Source organism: Orbicella franksi, chromosome 12, assembly GCF_964199315.1.
Source record: "Orbicella franksi chromosome 12, jaOrbFran1.1, whole genome shotgun sequence".
Taxonomy (NCBI): Eukaryota; Metazoa; Cnidaria; class Anthozoa; order Scleractinia; family Merulinidae; genus Orbicella; species Orbicella franksi.
The window spans coordinates 7,860,583-7,879,605 of NC_138156.1; the positions used below are offsets into that span (position 1 = coordinate 7,860,583).

Here is a 19,023-nt window from a genome sequence, read left to right on the forward strand (position 1 = left end):
TACTGAGGAAAATTATTCTCATCCCCAGGGCTCTTGCCCATAGTTTCAAACCTGATTGATTCTGACAGCTTCGATGTCAACGAATCTGGTCGATCGATCGTGGCGGGCATTTTCGCTGGATTTGAAAAATAGTTGGAATTACCCTTCTTTAAGAAATTGCTTGTTCAATCGACCACAGAAAGCTTGATCATAGACACCCACTGTGCTTGATATGCCTTCTCTGTGGTGAGTTGCATCGTTCTTTGTTCAAACATCTGTCCCGCGCTCAAGAGCTTGTCTTCGAACGGGACGTGGAAACAAGAACGTTTACACTCTTCAAACTTCTTTGAATAACACTTGGCCGTTGAACAGCGGAACAAACGATTCCGTACAAGTTGTGCGACGAAACAGTTTGGTAAGTCTACTTTATATAACTGCAATGATCTGCCTTTTCAGGTATATGTACACAAGTTGGGTGCTGTTTTCTTGATAGAAGTTTGTGTAGATTTTGACTTGGTGGTCTTTTCTGCTTCAATTAGCGCTAACATGCTAATTCACTTGGAAAGTAAATAGCTTGCTTGAGAAGCTAGGTATGTACGTTTCATTCGTGATCGAAATATTCTAGAATGATAAATCGAAAACTTGATTCAGGAACTGATCGCAACTACTTCACACGATTACCAGTTGAATCGAACACCTAATCGAATTGTTGTATCATATTTCAGCTGCGGTGAAGAGCAGCTTACCTTACACCGCTCATAGACCGATTGTTGAACAAGGGATAGTTTCTGTGTAAATTGGTGAATGAAAAAGTAACTAAACAAGGGGGAGATTTTGACACTTCTTTGTTGTAGTTTTGAAGGGTTTTTTCTCGTTTTCGTATTCTAAGCTTCACGAAAAACACGATCATGCTCAAGCAAAATCTACGCACTTCTGGTTATATCACGCGGTGATCGTATTTCAAAAACGCGGGAGTTGAAGTAGAACTCTACGTTTTTTCGTCAGATCATGCAGTGGCTGACTTAGAGCTCTGTTTTGGTGCTGTGGTTAACCGTTTAGGTAGAAATCAGCAGAAAGGATAAGATAAACTTGCTTAATATTTCAACACAAATTAAACTAGAAACAAATAAACTTTGACAAGCTGGCGTATTATATTTAACTCTCCATGAATAATTCAGTAGCGTCCGTAGCCAGGGAACAATTTACTTATTCCTGTGGGGACATATGGAGCGCTTTCAAAACATCAACGTTGGAAATATAAATTTAAAGTTAGCTCAGGAAATTGAGTTGCTTCAGAATTGTACATCTCTTTATGAAAGTTTCAATGTAGAGCTACTTTTGTTCTAATAGTTTACTGTTTGTGTAATGCAGTGAAAAATTAATAACGTTTAATTATTTTGGCTCTTAACCAAGTCATTATCAATTTGAGCTAGTTCTTTGTCTACAGTCCATTGTTATGCATGAAGATATGATTATGATTTCTTCAGGACACTGGAATGCAGACAATTGCTTCGCAGTTCATTGCTAGACAGCAATTGATGCATATGCAAATTTCTTTTCAAATTGCTGTTAATTGTCAATGCTGGTGCAAAACTAAGCTCAGTGTCAATGCAACAAGGTGTTATTGATACAATTATATTGAAATCGATCCTAGGGATTTTGTTATGGATAAAATTAATCATTGTAAATGGCTGTTGTACGTGGTTTGATTAGATGCCTCACTAGCAAGTACATTGGGACAAGGCATATAGAAATTAAAAGGCTAATTAAATACAGTATGTATATTTTGTCAATATATGTATTACCTATCAGTAAAATTAATGTGTACTGGTCATGATCACTCAAGCATTTCACTCTTTCAATACACTTTCTTGACTGCATAACCCTTTGAATAACCTATGCAAAGTTTTGAGTTGACACTTGTCACATATTTGGTTGAGATAGAGAGTTGAGAATTGAATGAGTGTGAAGTAAAATTGACTAACCCTCAAATATATAATTTAACTTAGTGTGCTCATTTTGCCATTATTAATTTTAGCCTTGTGTGACTTTTTCTTTCAAAATTTGCAGATGTTTCTGTTGGAAGAAAAACATGGATGCAGATACCAGTGGACATTCTGATAATTCAATATGCAGTGATGATACTGAATATCTCTTAGGACAGAATGTCTCCATCAGGGAAATTGATGATGACGACGATATTCAAACCCATGAAAGAGCAAGAGCTCCTTCATCCATTGGTAGATCATACCACTCATCGCCTCAACATTCACCTCAAAAATTACAACAAATAAATTCAGCTAATTTAAGATCTCCACAAAGAAAGGTTGTGAATGTTAAACCAGGAAAAGGCCCAGGTGGGTCACAAAGATCACCGGGTCACAGCACCGCAAGGCAAGTGGAGAAGATGCATTCAAGTAAAGTTACAGCAAAGGGTGATGGGAAGTCACAAACGCAACAGAATTATACTACTGGAGATCTTTTGAGAGGACAAAGCCAAAAAGTCCAGAGTAATTATGGAACAGACACCGTAAGGTACAATCAAGATGTTGAAAGAATGCCAAAAAGTAAAAAACAAGTTTCAGAGAGCTTCCTGTATGCTAAGCACCCAGATGGTCCAAGTAAATTTCAGTCACCAGAGGGTAATAAGTCGATTCATACATATCAAAAAACCATTGGAAGTCCTAAAATGAAGCATGAATTACCTTATGATACATCTCAGTTGACTCCTCCTACGAGGGACAAGGTGAATTCTAAAAGGAAACATGTTGAACCTGGCAGGTCACCAGTGCGGGAAAGTGTCCTGCCGGTCAATCAAAATAATTGGGAGATTGACTCCGAGATATCTGTGGACATGGTAAATGGTGGCCATAATTCTGTAGAAATTGAATCAAATGACTTGGAAAGTGAAATGTCTGAGGCAACAGAAGACCTGATCAGAAGAGAGGTTGATCATGAGGAGGATGAGGATTTCACTGCAAAACTCAAGGAGCTTAATCTGGCTGTTAATTTTGATGCTGGCACAAATGGTGAGTATTATTCAGTAAACATAATATTATAATATAATGATAGTTAACTAATAATAATTTGTTCCACTTCCCTTTCAACTGATAAAATTGTAAAATATAGTAAATTGTGTGCTTTAAGTCTATTCAACATTCCATAGAGCAGAGCCTTATTTACAAATATCTATTAGCTGTGCACATTTATATTGCACTGAGTAGCTTGACTGAGGCAAGTAATTTAGAAACTGGGCTACTGAATGTTTACAATGATCTGAATATATCAGACAGTATTATAAATGTGGTCCTGATCTTGTAGAAGTCTAAAGTGACTGGTGGATATACAGGGGGGTGGGGGATAACCCTGGGATTGACCAGCATCCCATTCAGGAGGGAGTAGAAATGCTCCTAGTTGCTTCCTGCTGCAGAAACTGGAGTTGCTCGGAGATAAGTGCTGGCTTGATGGGTAGACCTTACCTTAACATTACTTTACCTAGCTAGGTGGATATTCATGCCGTGAATAATAGGTTTGAAGTAGGTGGCTTGAGTAACACTGTCTCATAATAATGGCAATTCAAAACGGAGTAACCCACCAGAGCTTTTGCAAGTGCTGGAACTCATTGGAAGTACTCTGATGCAATTACATTATGTCTATTCTTGGTTATTTAATTTTAAGTCTATTCCTATGTAGTCCCTTAGTAACCAATGTTTACTTTGTGATTTTCCTGTTCAGAGTATTTTGATGACAAAGTAAGAGAAGGGGCAGAACTTTTGTCTAAGCTGTTTGGAGGCCAAATGGATAATTACTACAGCTCCTCTAGGTAAGGATGAGAAAGGTTCAACAGCACATGGCTGAAACTTGGCTTTCTAACACAAAACACAAGAGAAACTGATAGGCTGTGTAGCTGATATGTATGTGAGTGAACATGATGGTCACCAAAGCAGAATTGGCTGAAATTATAGTGGTCTGCAGTAATCACCAGTCATCTTGACCCATCCTATAAAATGTCATCTATTTACGATACAGTGAGAGTTGCGTTGGCCTCCTGGTTAGTGTGCTCAACTCCGTGTCCAGGTTTGAGCCTTGGCCGGGGATATTGTGTTGTGTTCTTGGGCAAGACACTTAACTCTCACAGTGCCTCTCTCCATGCAGGTGTATAAATGGGTACCAGCAAATTTAATGCTGGGTAGTACTCCTTGTCACTTCATGCTTACTGAAACCGGGATAAGCCCCAGCCTGATGAGCCACTTGGGTCATATGCAGAGTTTATCCCTTCACCCCTATTTACGATACAGGAACTCTTATGTCGTCTGTACAGTGATTGTAAAATGATAAATATGTACAGTGAAAAGAAGGACAAAATCAATGAAAAGAGCAGGACATTAATATAGCATGGGAAGGCTTGGTTTCCTAATGTTTAGTGTGCTGGACTCTTGATAAAAGGAGACAGAACCGTGGGCTGAGTTTTTTGATAGCTGATAACACTAACTCAGGATTAAAAGTTAACCAAAGTGTTCATTTTTCTTCCATAACAATGTTTTTCCCTTCTTATGTTATGTGTGTTTTGAGATTGCTCAGGCTCAAAACTGAAGGGCAAACAATGTAAACAGAAGACCTCACTAAAAAGTTACAAACCTGAAATCAAAATTCTCGTGTATCCTGGGTTAGCTTAATCCGGCTCTGAACAACCCGGTCATGGCCAGGAGTGCACATGCCAGGAGTGATTAATATGCCTAGTTGTTGCATTATATGAAAACCAGAGAGAACAAAGTCAACCTGGAAAACTGCCTACATGGACATGCATAGCTTTGTAAAAGAATTTCCTTCAACTACTGTGTGCACTTGTAAGGAATCAGAATCGGTATTATGTATATCATAACCTTTAAATAACAACTTTGCCAGCTTGTTTGCTAATGCAGGATGTGTAGACTGAACACGTAGCTAATATACATCTTTCATGTTTTTTTGTGCTAACTTCTTAACACTCCCAGAAATGAACTAACTTTGTCAACTAACACTTGCATATATAACATTAGAATGACACGAAAACCGCTGTGGAAGTTTCAAGTTAGGTAAGAAGGTTAATAAGTACGCATTAATGTTTGGCATAACAACTTGCACTAATCCTGCAGTGTCCCATGCATATTCAACCTGTGATCGATGTTAACATAATCATTAGTGAAGAACAACTGGGCAGATATGTTTAGGGGAGCTCGCCTGCAACCCATGTTGGGTTAGCATCCCAACCAGGCGAAGTTACTCCTAATCATGTCATGCTGCAGGAATGGAAATCATGGGTGTCAGGGCTATAATTTGACACTAGGCTTAGTAGCCGCCTCTTCTGTTATGCTTTACTGCTTTACAGATGGGTAGTTTGAGGAATATTCTGTATCGCTGGGTTACACATGTCCCTGGTGACTCAAAGAAAAATCTTGCACAAAAAGAAATAGACATGGTCAATGCTGACGATACAGTTGTAGCATCTGTAGACATGACTACTTTGAGCAGTAGTTTTATGTAGCCAGGAACCATTCATTTTTTTCTAAGAGGACAGTTTTGTTTGTTCCCTTATCACTAAAGCTTCTTGCTAACGATTATTGTAGGTTTGAGTAGAATTACAGTTAAGTTACAAGTAACTTTTGATTCCTTGCATGCAGCAGTCGATCCAAGAGTTCTGCCTCAGGGTCAGGAAGTGTTCAGGAAGGTAAGAATGTAAATCAACAACCATTTAGATTGTTGCAATCGACTAAAAGTTTCATTGCTCTAAAACAGTGACAAGAATGCAAACAAAGAGGTGTTAATATAGTGCAATGCAAACACAATGCCTATAAGAGAAAGGATGCAGTAATCACCTAGTTTTTTGTAATGTTAGTTTCTAGATCTGATGGCCAGATTGAAGAAAGAGGAACTCTAAGTCACACTAGTAGTGTAACACAACAGTCCCTCCAAAAGTCTGGGTCACCTCAAGTACGATTACGGACAGACGAGCAAAACAGTGGAACCCTCACAGATCGAAGTAGCTCTTTTGAGTCCAGTGTATCAACATCAGCAAGACGGCACGGCTCAGCAACTCGCAAAGAAGTACGGTTTAGAGAAGATGTAACAGGCTCAAGAGAAACACAGCAGAGAGACCGTCACCAGGCAATAGACGGTGAGTTTATCAAGGAGACTTCTGCTTTTAGAGCAGCTATGAACTATGACGGTGATGATGACGATGATGATGATGCTAGTGACAATACTGAGGAACAAAGGGAATATTATCACAATGAACTTGATGGGATGTCTTATTTACAAACTCGAAGTGTATCACCTGCACATAATATGGATGAGTTAGGCAGAACAGCTGTGCATAGCTATGAACAGAATGTTAAAACACAGTCTTCATCAAAGCAGAAAGGTGAGGGTAATATAGTGGCATAGTTGGGTGGAGTAGTGCGGGGGATACAGAGCAGATACATACACATGTAAGAACCAAGGCAAGGTGCTCTGCTGTCGAATGGCATCATCAGAAGTTCCGGAGCATAGAGGGAGAAGATTTGAGCACACAAACAAGTTAATCGATTAGAAGAAGATCAAAAGACGCATTCATAAAGTCCAAGACCACTGTATTATTATAATTAAAAGCAGTTTTGTCTTTGTAGATCTTGAATATATACGAAAACTGAAAAAAAAAATGCCTCTAGTGAGGGTGACCCAAACTATTTTGTACTGATGTAGGAAAAGTCAGCTGTCACTATGGTATCAGCAACCTTTATACCTGGCCCTTTTATGAAGTGGTAATTTCCAAGTCATATAAACATAAAAATTGTGCCTACAAGGTTCTAATCTTCCCTAACTTGTACAGTGCTTGGCTGTTTATTTTGTACCACAGTTTCTGCTTCAACACGTCATTTCCATGCATTTATTTTTGACAGTGACAGCTCTCCATCCTGATGAAAGTTATTCATTGCCACACAAAGACAGGAACGATCAGCGGTAATTTTAACATGTTGTCATTTCTCAACATATCCAGTTACATGGTTTGCATGAAATTATTCTTTAATTCATGTTTTTCATAATTCCAGGTTTCAAGTTGAAAAGTTTTCTGATAGTGGGAATTCCAGAAGGTTTGATTATCAGGATAGTGGAGCAGTGTCTGCAGGATTTATGACGTCAACTCCTCAAACAAAATCCCAGGCTGTGTTTTCACCACCCAAGTCTCATCAGGTGAGTCAAACTACATGTCACTGACCTTTTGATGATGAACCTACTCAGGCAGTTACAGCTGTAGGTTCTAATTTGTATTTTAACATTTTCGGAGTCGCCTTCCACACCCTGCCACTCCATCCTTCCTCTCTGTTTCCTCCCTCACCCTACCTGTACATCTTTTACAACAACATCTTGTTAGTCAAGAACTACTGTATGGTGCAGATTGCTGGAGGGTTACCCAGACGGATAGTCAAAGAGCATTGCCATTCAGGCTACCAATTATACTTCATATACCTGCAAAAGATCTGCAGAACTGATTGGCTCCAAAGTATCTGCAATGAGGTTCTCTATCCCCAAGACAGGTCAGAGAAACGTCACTACAATAACCAAGCAACAGAGACATAGATGACTTGGGCATGTTCTGAGAAACTGCATTAAGACAAACAACCAGATGCTGAACGAAAGAAACTTGGAGGACTATCATGGCTGAAATTAAAACCTTTAGTTGGGAAAGATATGGAGTCAACTGGAGAGAATTTCAAGTGAAAGGCAAAAGTGGAAAACTATAGTATCGCAGTCAACCTTATGTGTCACATAGGCACAATGAGGATATGACCCCACCCTATCTTTCCACTTTTCTCTTAGTGGTTGAAGCATTATTGCCGAACCAACGCGAAACAGATTCTCTCAAAATCAAGGTGTTATGCTCTTCCTTTACGCAAATTGCTTTAAACAAAGCATCATTTCTTTTGTAGGCAGACAAGTTAGAAGCACAAAGAGAAGCTCATAGAATGATGCTCAAGGTAAGAAGTTGATTAAAGATCTGTTGCTCCTTTGTGTTTAAAAACTCTTTTAACTTTCTACACAGATTTACTAAAAATGATCCCTTGTTCCCCAAAACCTGTGGGAGGCCCTCAAAGCTTGTTGTTTTATACAGTTGCAGGAGAATGAAAGGAAACTACATAGAAGCTTGCAAGAAGTTAAAAACGTGGAGTTTGAACTCGAAGAGGCCGCATCAAGGAAAAAGGTACATGAACACCTGTTTCAATTAGCATTAATTAAAGACAGGGATAAACAATAAGACCTCTTGCCAACATTCTGTCTCAAGCTTGTAGATGAATGGTTACACACGTACTTTAACTCTTTTTCTCTATACAGATTGCTTTGCAGGAGATTCAAGCTCTGGAAGAGACAATCAAACGCAATGCAGCTGAAGTGAAATCATCTGAAAATTTGGTGGAGCAATACAGACAACAGGCAACGAAAACTAGGTAAATGAAACCGGGAAAATTTTTTGTTGTTTAAAGATATGAGTTGAGTTTTGCTGCTGGCAGAGACGAAGATCAGTGGAAAATTTACTAAATTAAATTCTTTTTACGTCTTGTATGTTAGACTGTTTTGACGCTATAAATGGAATTACAGAATTAGAAAAACTGAGTTTTTTTCCTGTGTTCTTTGTTCAATCCAAAATCTTTCTTTTGTGCCTGACATTGATACAGTTTTACTTGGGAATCTTCAGATCTCAGCTTATGGACCTTGAGCTGCAAAGAGACAATATCCAACATGAAATCAAAGAAATCCGAAACTGCCTCAGCAGACAAAAACAGGAGGCTAAGCAAGTGGTTGAAGTCGAAAAGAAGAACGAGTTGAAAGTCCTAGAGCTGAGCATAGAGAAAGATCAACTTCATAGCGAGGTGGAATCGTTGCGATCTCAGCTTAAACAGGCTGAAGGGAACTTTGCTAATGAAAAACAAAATCACCTGGAAAAGATTCGAGCTCTCCAGGAGCAATTGCATGAAGAACAACGGGGGTCGAAGGAAAGCGTGGAAAAACTCAAGCAGGTCAGTAACTTAGCAATTACTGTTGACAAATCTTACACGAGGGTTACAGCCAATACCATCACGACTAAACTGACCAGTCGGTTTCAACGGACCAAACTTATAACACCATCGACTAGTTATCCTATCGACTGACAAACGACTTGACTCTCATTCACTAACAATAGTTCTTTCCAGAACTAGCCTCACCCAAACGACACTACTAGAGGAACTACTGATACTTGTACTTTCAAGCCTTTTATTATTAATGCCGATATTCTTAACGCCTGAACATGGCTCTTAAAGTGGTTTCTTAGTGGTTTTGTGGTCTTGTGTGCAGCGAGCATGAAGTGTGACAGAAGCACGTATTGGGGAGAGAGGACGACAAACAGCTCTCTGCCAAATCGTGAACTCTGCGTAAAGAATATCTTGCGAGCGGCGAAGAGCAAAGCGATCCGGGGTGAGGGAAATTTCTCGTCTCACGGCTTCGCCGCTCGATTTCGCGGACGCGGGTACGCGCGCGCTTGTGCTCGTGCTCCAACGTGAGCCTGCTTGCAGGCTACGTAAAGAGCTGGCTGTCCGACATGTATTTTGACCGATCACTCTTTGATAATTTCGATTAATTATTAGAATATAGATTAAAAGTAGCCTTACTACAACAGAAATAATCTTCATAACCGACTGTCCGACATGTATTTTGGCTGATCACTTTTTGATAATTTCCATTAATTAATAGAAAATATATTAAAAGTATCGTCACCACAACAGAAGTAGCCGTCATAATTGGTTAAATTTGGTAGAGTAGCATGATCTCTCTGGTTCCTGATCACTATTCTTTTACAGAAAACTCGGAAGCAATTGTTCTGTGTTCTTCCGGCATCCTTTGGAAAGTTTTCACTTCTTGATAAAGTTCCTAAAGAACAGAAAATACACAGCGCTCCTCCTAATGCAGTAATACAATCCAGCAGGTTTTTTTTTTTTTTTTTTAAATGTCCAGTTGCGAGACACTTCGTTTGTTACAATTGCGTTTGACTTATTTGTGTTGTAACACTTTTTTTTTTCATTTTCATAGCAACTTGAAGATGAACGTCAAAAGGCGCGAGATTCTCACTACGAGAGAATCAACGCCATCCACAAACTGCAAGATGAATCCAAAGAAATGCACGACAAGGAGATAGAAGTGCTGAAAAACAGATTCATAAGGGTGAGTGGAAATATCTGAGTTGTTTCGCCTTTCCTCTTATTGTATGTCTAAAACTGCAGCTTTTAGATAAAGTCTACAACAACTTTATAAACGTGTCTAGGTAAAATAGCCGACGGTGAACACCTAAAAGTTAAGATTAAAAACTATTTATAGCGCTCGACTAAAATTTGTGTTTCTGCATTTTCTTAGTCGTTGAGCAGATGGTATTCATTGTTGATTCTTTGTACGTGCAGCCTTCACTCACTCCACCTGTGTATTTTTTTTTTTCTGTCGTGGGAGGTTGTATTCAACCGGAAATAAGTTAATCACTTATCATATATCAGTGAATGTATTTAACATGTATTCATTCATTTTCTGATATAGGAGAAAGAAATGGAGTTGGACTCTTTACGTGAAAATACTCGAAGAGATGCAGAAGGAATCAATAAAAAGTTACAGGTATCTATACATGCAGCCAAATTAGAAAAACTGGAAAGCTGTTGCTGATCTCACATTAATATGCAAAAGTATTCTTGTCTCTGTTAGTGATTTAAGGTGACTGTTTTTAACTGAGACTTTTTTCATTTCATCACAGGAAAGAGATCACGCGATTTCTCAGTTACAGAGCAACTTGAAAAACTACGAGGAAGAGATAACAAAACTCAAGAGTCAACTGTTCCAAGAACAGCAGAAGTTGTTTGATTGTGAGAGTGAGTGGAAAGAGAACATAGCGAAACAACACACGCACGCCAAGTCCTTGAGAATTGAGGTGTGATGAGGCAAATTTTATTTTCTTTAATTCTTCCTCGTCTTTTATCCTACTAAATAGGAGAACAGACCTAGGAGTTCAATAAACCAAAATGCAAACCTTGTAGCTTGTAAGCTGAAGTAGTATTGCACCTAATTGGCCAAAACGACCGTATCTCCACTTTGATTGGTTGGAACACAATGCACGCATGCTGTTTTCTTAACCAATAACAGAGCTCGATGACGTAAAACAAACGCAAATAGAGGAATGTACTAATCAGAACTTGACTCAAAAAAGGCAACCTTTGTCAAGCGCGGGGAAATACGCGTTTACCTTGTCACTCTTGGCTTTGCGTTTGCTCTTGATTGGTTGAAAAAGCAGTAAGTGTTCTCTAATTGGTTAGAGAATGTCACACATCATTACTTCCAGCAGTCAGTGGAAAAGGCCTTTAAGACTAAAATTACAGTGAACGCAGCTTTCTGATTTCACTGAAAACTTGTTCTGGTTATCACTTTCGATTATCGTTCATCATCATGCTGAATTTTTCACAGGTTGAGTCTTTGAACGAGAAGCAGGCTGCTCTTCACGAGAAGCAAAGACGAACTGAGGAGGTAAAATGATTCCAGAAATGCTTTTACCTGACCACTTGGTAAAACGTATTTGTTACTTTGACTAACCATAGTGTGTGTTTAAATTTTTTTGGCAGCTCCTCGAGGAGAAAATGTTGGAATTGAGAAGACAAGAGGAGAAATCTTCCTCCCACACAGACGAGCTCAGTCAAGTGATAAAGGTTAGAGAGAAGTTCCTGTTTGAATTTGTCGAGCAAGCGCAACGCACGTGCGAACGGAAGTAGTGTCGAGCGGAAATCGGCGAGGGACAACGGAGATGAGAGTCGCTGTAGTCTTGTTCTGTTTAAGGTCCTTACGTTTCGCTTGAAAACAGATTGTCATCCCATCACTAGATCCTTTTTAAGTTGAATGTACTTTAAACTATTTGTTTTAGCCTTATGCTCCACTTACAGGAGCGAAGAGGATGAGTGAGTGAGCGAGTGAGTAAATTAAAACAATTAGTCTTTCCTAGAACTACGCTGTAGAAAGAAAACAGCTGTTTGTTTCGCAGAGCATCGTTTGGAAAAAAAATGTTACCCTTTCCTTTTTTACGACAGAATAAAGATGATGAGATTGCCATGCTAAGAGGTCTGGTTCGACAGCAAGAAGACGCTACGAGATTATTAGGAGAGAAAATGAGAAACGAAGCACAGGAACATGTGAGTGCTTAGAAAACTGTTATTGAAGACCAAACGGAACAGTAATTTTCCGGGAAACCGGTTTGTGGACTACTGTACCTCCAGAAGTAGTCCTCTTTTTTCCGTTCGGAACGAAATGGCGGGAATTTTCTTACCATTTGCTACATTTCCCAGTTTCCAGTCTCTCATCAGCCAAAAACAATTACGGGAAATTCAATTGCAAATGGTAAGTGCCATCTCGTTCGGTTGGTTTGCTGATTTTAGAAAAACCCTTACCATATTATTCAAAAGTCGTCCCAACCGGTTTATTCTGACAAATGGTAAACACCCTGTAATTTCAAAGTTTAAACAGTTTTACATGTAACAGTTAACCGTTCTACAAAATCAAGCTATTTGTTTTTGGCTTTTTTTTTTTTTGTCAGATTCGAAATGCACTTGAGAAAGAGCGCGAGACCACTAACCGAGAACGCGTGCGGCACCAGGCTAAACTCGAGGAAATACGGGATAAATACGAGTCAGCATTGAAACAAGTGCGAGAAGAACTTGAGGCTGAAAGACAAGGACACACTCATCTCAATACCTCTGTCAACAAAATTAAAAAGGTTTGTAAAGTTTTCTCTTTTTTGTGACTGTTCAGTGGATGTCAACTATTTTACTCGTGAACGACACGGAAATTGTTATCATTTGCTTGAGTGTAGTAACACAATAAACCGGCCACTTGGAATCTCGGTAGAAAGCTCGAAAAGCTTTTGTATCTCGCGTTCTGTAAATATCCCATCAGGTTCTTTGAATTTCGAAAATTCTTGTAATTTACCAATAGTGATAGAGCCGAACTTCCGCTAACGGACACCTCACGTAACCTTACACGTAGTCACGATCCCTCATCGGCGCAGGGATGGCTCGACTACACCTGTTTCGCGAGTTTACCGAGTAGTGGAGGGGTGGGTGGAGGAAGAAGTTGCAAAATGAGTGACGTAGCTATGACTGTGATTCAGACAATCTGCTGACCATACCACATTGCTGGCCCGCAGGAAATCGAAAGATTACGAGAATTGAACTTGCAAGCTGAACAGGAAAAGGTCAATGCCGTGGCGCAAGTCAGAAATGAAGCTAAAGAAGAGATTGTAAAGATGAAAGACAAGATACAGGAGGTAACGTCATTTTATATTACATGATCCTAAACCACTAACACAAACTTTGACAATTTGCCCTTGAGTAGAAAAAAACGTATCAGTTTGTGTAACATTGGGTCTTCTTTTTTAACCAGAAAAAAATTTTAAAACTGCAAAGCACTATTACTTTATTCTAGATTAATTCCAGCGTTGTCCGAAAGCGGAATTTACAGCCGAACCTTTAACCTTTTTGCTCAATATTCTCTTCTCTTTTCTTATCAGGTATTTTTGTACGAAAATCCGTTTTCAAAAGTTCTGATTCGTGACTGTTTGCTGGTTGTTTGTTTTGCTTGCTTTAGTTAAGTGCGTTAGCAGAGGCATCCGAGAAGGAGACTGCCATGGAAATCACGGAGGAGTGTCGAAAAACCGCAGCACTGCTTGGAGATTCCGCTAACACCACCCCTGTCAGGTAACTAAAGATCGTCGGTATATTGAATTGTATCATTTACGAGTTGGGTTCGTTCGTTTACTATCCGTATTGACAAAGATATATACCAATGTGTGCGTAACTGTTTTCTTTTTTCTCTTAGAAATTTATCAGGTAGTTATCTTGGCGAAAGTCCTCGGTCGACAACGAACAGTCCTGCCCGGGATGCACTGGTAATTACACATTAAACTTGGCACTTAGCTGGGAGAACAATTACGACGTAGGTTAAACTCGCAAACACATGAGAGGTGATTGACCGTGGGCTTGTTCTAAGAACGGTAGCTTAGCAACAAGACTTCCACCATGACGTCAACATGACACCATAAGAAGCTGCCGTACTATTTCCGATGGGACAACAGCGATCGAAATTCTTCAGGGACGTCTACGAAGATTTCCGAAGATGCCAGTACAGTTTTACTAGTTTGCAGACCTGTGTTTATGTTTGTTTCTCTTTTCTCGCTTACTCCCAACTTACTCTATGTCTTTTAGTTCAAAATTGGACTTGCTTTTCTTAAAAACAAGATTTGCCCGAAGTGAAAGTTTGCTATTTTACACTTTTTCGTCATTTCTCTCCTTTTCACCTCGGTATCCCTGCTCTAGTTTTGAGGTTAGCCAAGGTTGAGGTTACCTTTCCCGTATATTTCCCAGCATGATTAAAAATATTCACTATTCTATTTTTTCCTCTAATTACAGCTAAATCTTCGCTCCCACAATGAAGAGCTAAGACACCATTTAATTGAAGCCCGCAAGGAGCTTGAACAGAACAACAGAGAACTATCTCTCAAGAAACAGGTAATTGTGCTCACATCCTTAGAAATTTAGGATTGTAATCCGGGATACACTATACTGCTGTCGGGTGTGCTCGAAAAATCGTCGTGCTTTCGGCTTGTATTCCTGACTGAATCCAATTAGCGTTAAGTGTCCAAACGTCTAATCTTTATGCTTTATTTTATTTTCAGCAGCAAGGTAGTGGAGAACTCACTCCTCAGCAAGTGAACTTGTTCAAGAAGGCGCTCGCTGCAAAGGTCTGAACATTATCGAATATCCTTGTATTTCAATGTCACAAAACACCAGTTTTGTTCTGAGATTTTCTAAAATGTTTCTTGTCGTTTCTTTGATAGGACGACGAAGTGGCTAGAATGAAAAGGTAAGCAAAGTAATCTTCCTTTTTAAAAGGCCTACCTAAATTGTGACTACTTCATTTCTGTTACTGTTGTACAGGCAATACCAAGAAGAAAGTGAACGAAACGCTTTACAGATGAAGTCTGAGAGAACAGTAAGTCTGTCCTGCCTTGTGTGTCGAAAACTCTGCTGAACTTTCTTTCCCCATTCAGCGTCTCTTGTGATTAGAAGTTTATACTTGTTTGTTCTTTATTTCCAGGCCTATCAGAAGACTATAGACCGTCTGGAAAAAGAACTCAAGCAGGCAAAGGCTGCTGTAAGTGAAAGTCTTTCATTTTCGTAGACAACAGTTTGCCATTCTCGCTATTGCCATAAACAGAGAAGGACGCACAGATATTTTGCCAATCAGTACTTCGTGTAATATCGCTCACTCGAATATCTATTCTGATTTTGTTCTTTACCCAGACCCCTGCCGGTAGCCCCATGGTGAATGGCACATCCTCTCCTCCGGAGAGCGGAGTTGGCACCAGTCTCAGCTCGACAACGCCCAGCCCGAGACCTGGTGAAGACACCAGCACTGCCCGACTGTTACGTCACTTGCAGGGAAGGGTCCAACAACTGCGGGCTCAAAATGACAGTCTGCGGAAGTCGACTGAGAACGACTCACTGAATGATAGCCACTGTAGTGTGATGTCCACTGAATCGGTATGATTACGGTGATATTTGAAAAACCTATTCCCCCCCCCCCCCCCCCCCATGGTTCTATTCCTCTGTGTAGAGAGGCACTGAGCGTACTAATTAAAGTAGTTTGCGCCAAAACAACACAGTGACCTCTGTCAGGGCTTTTTGATTAAGTTTACGCTGGAAAAACTAGGTATTTCGAGACAACAACACAACACCAATGTGAGTGCACTTTATTTACCCCATTTAGTAGTTAATATATACAAGTACTTCAAATGATTTTCTGAAAAATTTAAGGGTTACCAGCTCTCTGAAGTAACTAAAAAGCTGAAAAAGGTCATAGAGCTGGTTTAAATATTTCGTTTTAGCCCAACAAAATTCAAATCACGTCAATTGTAATTGAGAACGATCTCTGGTACAACTAACAAGAAGGACCTTGTTTATCATTTTCTTTTGACTTATTTACTTCTCAAGGTCACTCTTCATCGGTTTAGAAAGGATATTCTTTGCCAAGCGTTCGATATTATGTATTCGTTTATTTATTTGCTTGTTTCTTTATTCAAAGATGAACGGCGGCGATGAAGAAAACAGAAGGCTTCATACTGCACTTAAGGTAAAGTGTCTGTGTTTCTTCCTTCTTTGTTTGATATGTTACTTCACCAACTCAATTGACTCGCCTTACCCGGTTGAAACAAAAGCCTTTTTCTCCCGAAGTCAACCGTTTTTACAAAAAATAATCAGTAGCTTGCATAGTTCTATCGTTGATGTTATTAATTTCGAATTAAAAGGTTATGTTTATCTGTGTTTACCGAACAGTTGACAGAGGATAAGGCGCAAAGAAACGCTGCCATGTTGAGTCAAAAAATGATGGAAATGACCAAGTTGCAGAAAATGCTGACACACGCTACCAAGGTAACAGAACAGCCCTCCTTTTTATCTGTCACGTGACTCACGCTTTGCCGTTAAAAAGGCTTGGCTACTTTATATTAGGCTCCCCAACACATCATAAAAGTCGTGTTGCACGAGACGTTAGAGGTCAACGTGTTTTACGCCAACAAGATTTGGACAAGATTGGTACAGGGTTTGAATTGACTCCAAACCCTTGCCGTAACTGTGTTTATGTACAGTAAGCCACGTGCATAATGGAGGCGCGGTGGCCTCATGGTTGGTGCGCTCGTCCCCGGATCGAGCACTCCGGGTTCGAGCCCTGGCCGGGGACACTGTGTGATGTTCTTGGACAAGACACTTTACTATCACAGTGCCTCTCTCCACCCAGGAGTATAAATGGGTACCGGCGTTTTGTTGGGGAAACCTACCAAATTGCGGGGGAGTGACCTACGATGGACTAGCATCCCGTCCAGGAGAAGTAGAAATACTCCTAGCTGCTTCATGCTACAGAAACCGGGATAAGCTCCGGCAGCTATGAGCCAGTCGGCTCCAAGGCTTCACTTAAAGTCACATGCAGGAAATAACACTGTTGGTTAAACTACCACACGCAATTTTAGATCCTAATTCTCCTTGCCCCGTTTTAACGATTTTATTCATTTGTTATGTTTCAGGAAAACATGAAACTGGAAAGAGCTTACGCCTCATTACAACGTAAAATAATTGACAACTCCAGATAACACAGCATCTCTCGTGTGTACAGTATATCGTTTTAAATAAGCTTATATTATTCGTGCGAATATTATCCTTCAATGAATATCGCGTTCTATTTTGTGTAATTGTTTCAAATATTTTGTACAAGTTCGTTTTTCTGCCGATGTCTCGATGTTTTTTGTTTTAAGAAACACTCAGGACTGCGGTTTTTTATACTGAAGAATCAGTTCCGGCCTGTTTTTAAATTCTACCATATTTTAGCAGAACGGTTGCGAAAGTAATGGTTTTGCAATTTAACGGAAAACGTCTTCGCGACATTTTTGTGTTGATAATCCAACATTTGTATAACAGCATGCAGGCAATACCTACCTTGCCTTTTTTGAGGATAAGTTCTCCAGTGTTCAATTATCAATTTGGCCACTCGCAAAATAAACGAAGTTAAAACCCTTGCGACAATAACAGGCATTATGGTAGTTCCCAGCAGATTTACACTTACTGTCGTGTAGCCGAAACCAGGGTTAAGTGATACGGCCAATCAACGACGGTCGGAAAAAGTGCCTTTTACCAATCATAGCTCGAAAAGCCGCACGACTGCTGCCAAGCGCGGGCCAAGCGCGGGAAAACGCGTGCAAGCCAAATCATGATTGTCTTGGTTTTGCAGCTGATTGGGCGAAATAAAATTATCTTAATTCTGATTGGTTTAAGCGAGTAACTGGAGTTTTTAAGAAATTAATTATCTGAGCAACGCTAAGGGTTGGACCATTTGCCTTGTGAGGAAGGGGGGTGGAACTAGGATTTCTTTTCTCAGGACACATATACAAATGCATGATTATTTTTTCTGCGTGTAAACACGCGTTTTCTTTTCGGCTCACTAACGTACGTGATTTTTGTCCTTTTTTGGCAGTGGTCTTGTGCATGAATATTTTGGGGCAAGTACGCTTGCAATATATTTTTCAGTTCGAAATCACCCACCCACATCAAAAGTCAAAAGGTCCACCCCCAAATGGAGTAAAGACTCCAACATTTTTGCAACATTGTTGCATTGCAAGTTGAAAAGGGTTGTTCGTGTGACCATTCGTCTTGCACGTTTGTCAAATTGTATTACAAAATTCACTTAACGCAGTATGTTCCCAGTATATCTGCAGCACAGAAGACTCGTAAATTAACATATGTTTACCTAAAAAGTCTATCAGTTACTTAAAAATTTCTATCTGCAATACTAGCAACATTTCCACCGAATATTTATTCTAGTGTTGGCCCGTTCAGCAGTTTTATTTTAATTTTTATTTTATTTTAATATTATTATCCCAACAGTGTGAATACAGTAAGTTTTATATTTTAACTTAAGAGTTGTATAGGAAAGTGTGTATAGGTTAGTGGAGCTAACAACCGAAAACTTAAACATATATTAAAAGTGTGATCTTATTTTATTGTTCAGTTGATTTTTCTTAGCAGAGTTTCACCGCTGGGACATCACGGGAATTGAGAAATGCTCCCAGTCAAACTACGCGTGCAACATTTACAAAGTCTAATCTCCTATAACCGGAAATCCGAGGTTATGTTGGTCGCACATACACAACATTCGTGGAACTAAAACGTCTCCTGGGTTACACCAGGGTTAGACCATTCCCAGTCCTCTAGTTTTTCCATTTTTCCTCTATCGTGGAACGCGCGTACAGCCGGATGCGAAGGAACTGGACGCCAGCGCAAAAGCGGAATTGCGAGGGTGGAGCAGAGAAATGTTTCTCGCATTTTTTTTGCTAACGTTGCAAAAACACAGAGGCAATCAACAGCATAACTGACTACCCGGGAAATACCGGGTGTAACAGCAATAATTAACTTGACAACGATTGCCCTA

The 19,023-nt window shown here is 39.8% G+C and overlaps 1 protein-coding gene across 6 annotated transcripts; it reads left to right on the forward strand.

The window, feature by feature from the left end:
- Positions 1–81: 81 nt before the first annotated feature.
- Positions 82–18,597, forward strand: LOC145464434 (uncharacterized). 6 transcript variants are annotated; one of them, XM_081448334.1, is made up of 31 exons: positions 82–394; positions 2,050–3,008; positions 3,715–3,802; positions 5,019–5,054; positions 5,640–5,686; positions 5,855–6,379; positions 6,897–6,957; positions 7,047–7,188; positions 7,926–7,973; positions 8,108–8,197; positions 8,329–8,441; positions 8,690–9,011; positions 10,060–10,191; positions 10,555–10,629; positions 10,766–10,939; positions 11,470–11,529; positions 11,625–11,708; positions 12,084–12,185; positions 12,587–12,766; positions 13,196–13,315; positions 13,636–13,745; positions 13,867–13,936; positions 14,457–14,555; positions 14,723–14,788; positions 14,885–14,910; positions 14,985–15,039; positions 15,145–15,201; positions 15,351–15,590; positions 16,132–16,179; positions 16,383–16,478; positions 17,126–18,597. In XM_081448334.1, exons 2-31 carry the CDS (start codon positions 2,072–2,074, stop codon positions 17,189–17,191), a joined length of 4,269 nt encoding a protein of 1,422 aa, XP_081304460.1. In that variant the 5' UTR covers positions 82–394; positions 2,050–2,071; the 3' UTR covers positions 17,192–18,597. The 6 variants fall into 6 exon arrangements, with proteins under 6 accessions (XP_081304460.1, XP_081304463.1, XP_081304466.1 ...); XM_081448337.1 differs by having other exon boundaries at positions 14,726–14,788; XM_081448340.1 differs by having other exon boundaries at positions 5,855–6,133.
- Positions 18,598–19,023: the final 426 nt, after the last annotated feature.